Source organism: Musca vetustissima, unplaced genomic scaffold, assembly GCF_032173495.1.
Source record: "Musca vetustissima isolate MV318-11 ecotype Yass unplaced genomic scaffold, APGP_CSIRO_Mvet_v1 utg112177, whole genome shotgun sequence".
In the NCBI taxonomy this organism is placed as follows: domain Eukaryota; kingdom Metazoa; phylum Arthropoda; class Insecta; order Diptera; family Muscidae; genus Musca; species Musca vetustissima.
This window is the reverse complement of record NW_026888414.1, coordinates 4,582-6,373: the sequence shown is the minus strand read 5'-3', so window position 1 is coordinate 6,373 and position 1,792 is coordinate 4,582. Positions and strand designations below refer to the sequence as shown.

General features: G+C 37.3%; 1 protein-coding gene across 1 annotated transcript; it reads right to left on the bottom strand.

Moving 5' to 3' along the window:
* Nucleotides 1–727: 727 nt before the first annotated feature.
* LOC133336247 (uncharacterized) lies at nucleotides 728–1,324 on the bottom strand (the record flags this gene model as incomplete). Its single annotated transcript, XM_061544530.1, has 1 exon — nucleotides 728–1,324. A coding segment is annotated over one exon (597 nt), but the record flags the coding sequence as incomplete, so codon positions are not given.
* Between the last annotated feature and the right edge of the window lie 468 nt (nucleotides 1,325–1,792).

Sequence of the window (1,792 nt, the reverse complement as noted above, 5' to 3'; positions counted from 1 at the left end):
TGATAAATGGAAAACTTCCAAAATCGTCCCGGTTATGAAAAAGTCCCAAAGTCCCTATATTTCTTTCGACTTGCACGAAATTTGGTACAGCGTAATGAATTAGGTCTACAATGATGTGTGTTAAGTTTCCTGAAAATCGGTTCAGATTTAGATATAGCTCACATATTTATTTTCGTCCGATTTAAGGTAAATGGTGTACCAAAGTCCCTATATATCATTCGATTTCCACGAAATTATGCACAGCGTAATGAATTAGGTCTAGAATATATTTTTTCGTCTGATTGTACGTAAATGGTTCATCGAGTAGCCTTCGTCTATTCGATATACACGAGATAAAATTTTGGATGGCGCTTTGTGCTTTTGTTGCTCAATTAGGTCCAGATTTACATTTGTACATAATTTTACAAATGGTACACCAAAGAATCCAAGTCTCCCCGATTGGCATGGACTTGTTCATAGATTTCAGAATGGTATGTATATGGGGTTTTGTAATAGGTTCAAATATCTATGTAGATCACACATTTCATTTCTCCCGATTCCATTTCAAATGTCCTCTAAAGATGATATAGCGTCTCTTGTCTCAAAAGTCGGATGGGGCCGACTATATCCCCATCTGACTTTTGAACTTTTCTTACTGGTTTACTTATGGTGACCATTAAAAAAATTTCAATATTAAAAAAAAAATAATTTTTAAAATTATTTTTATTAATCGACAAAAATAATTTTATTAATCAAGATAGTGAGGTGCTGGTGCTGGGGGAAGGTAAGTTGTCTGGGGTTGTTCAACATGAACATAGCGAGTTACAGGTGCTGGGGGAAGGTAAGTTGTCTGGGGTTGTTCAACATGAACATAGCGAGTTACAGGTGCTGGGGGATATATTTGGGGTTCTCCAACACGAACATAAGAAGTAACTGGAGCTGGAGGAAGATAGGTCCTCTTGAGTTGTTCAACAATCAGGGGAGTTACTGGTGCTGGTTGAACCTGAATTAGTGATTGGGGTGGTTGAATCTGGGGTTGGGGTGCTGGTTGAATCTGAATTAGTGATTGGGGAATATTGATCTGGGGTCGGGGTGCTGGTTGAATCTGAATTAGTGATTGGGGAATATTGATCTGGGGTTGTTCAACATGAACATGACGGGTAACTGGAGGAAGGTAGGTATTCCTGATTTGTTGAATAACCTGGCGAGTTACTGGTGCTGGTGGAGGATCCACAATTAAGTGAGGAACCACTGGAGCTGGATTGGGCTTGGGATAGTTGTAACCCAATTCCGAGACATCAGCATAGGCGCATGCCACAAAAGCCAAGGCGACCAGAACGAATTTCTATGAGGAAGGATACAAGTATTCAATTATTAATGCTTTCTTTTTCGATTTTAAGACCTTACCATTTTTCTGCAACCTTTGTTTTTACTCGGCAAAGAGTTTTAAGTCTTTGATGCTTAATCTTTATTGACAGTGGCTATTTATTTCAATTTGTGACACATTTTCCTTAACTCTGTTCAGATAGAAAACATTTCAGCCAATTTTGAATGAACTTAGAACAAGTTTCTGAAAGCGGTCATTTGGGTTCTATTTTGCATAACTTTTGGTTTTTCAGTTTTTATTTGTAATTTTTCCAACTAAAACAAAGCTTTTATGTGTTTTTTATTTGTATTCTATGGTAATTTAGCCTTTTTTATTGTTTTGCTCTCCCTTCGATCCATAACCAGTTTTTGGGCATTTGTTGGGCGTTTTTTTTTTTGTTGGTGTGAAAGTCAAGCAGGTATTTTATGATCATGCTAAGGGAATAAA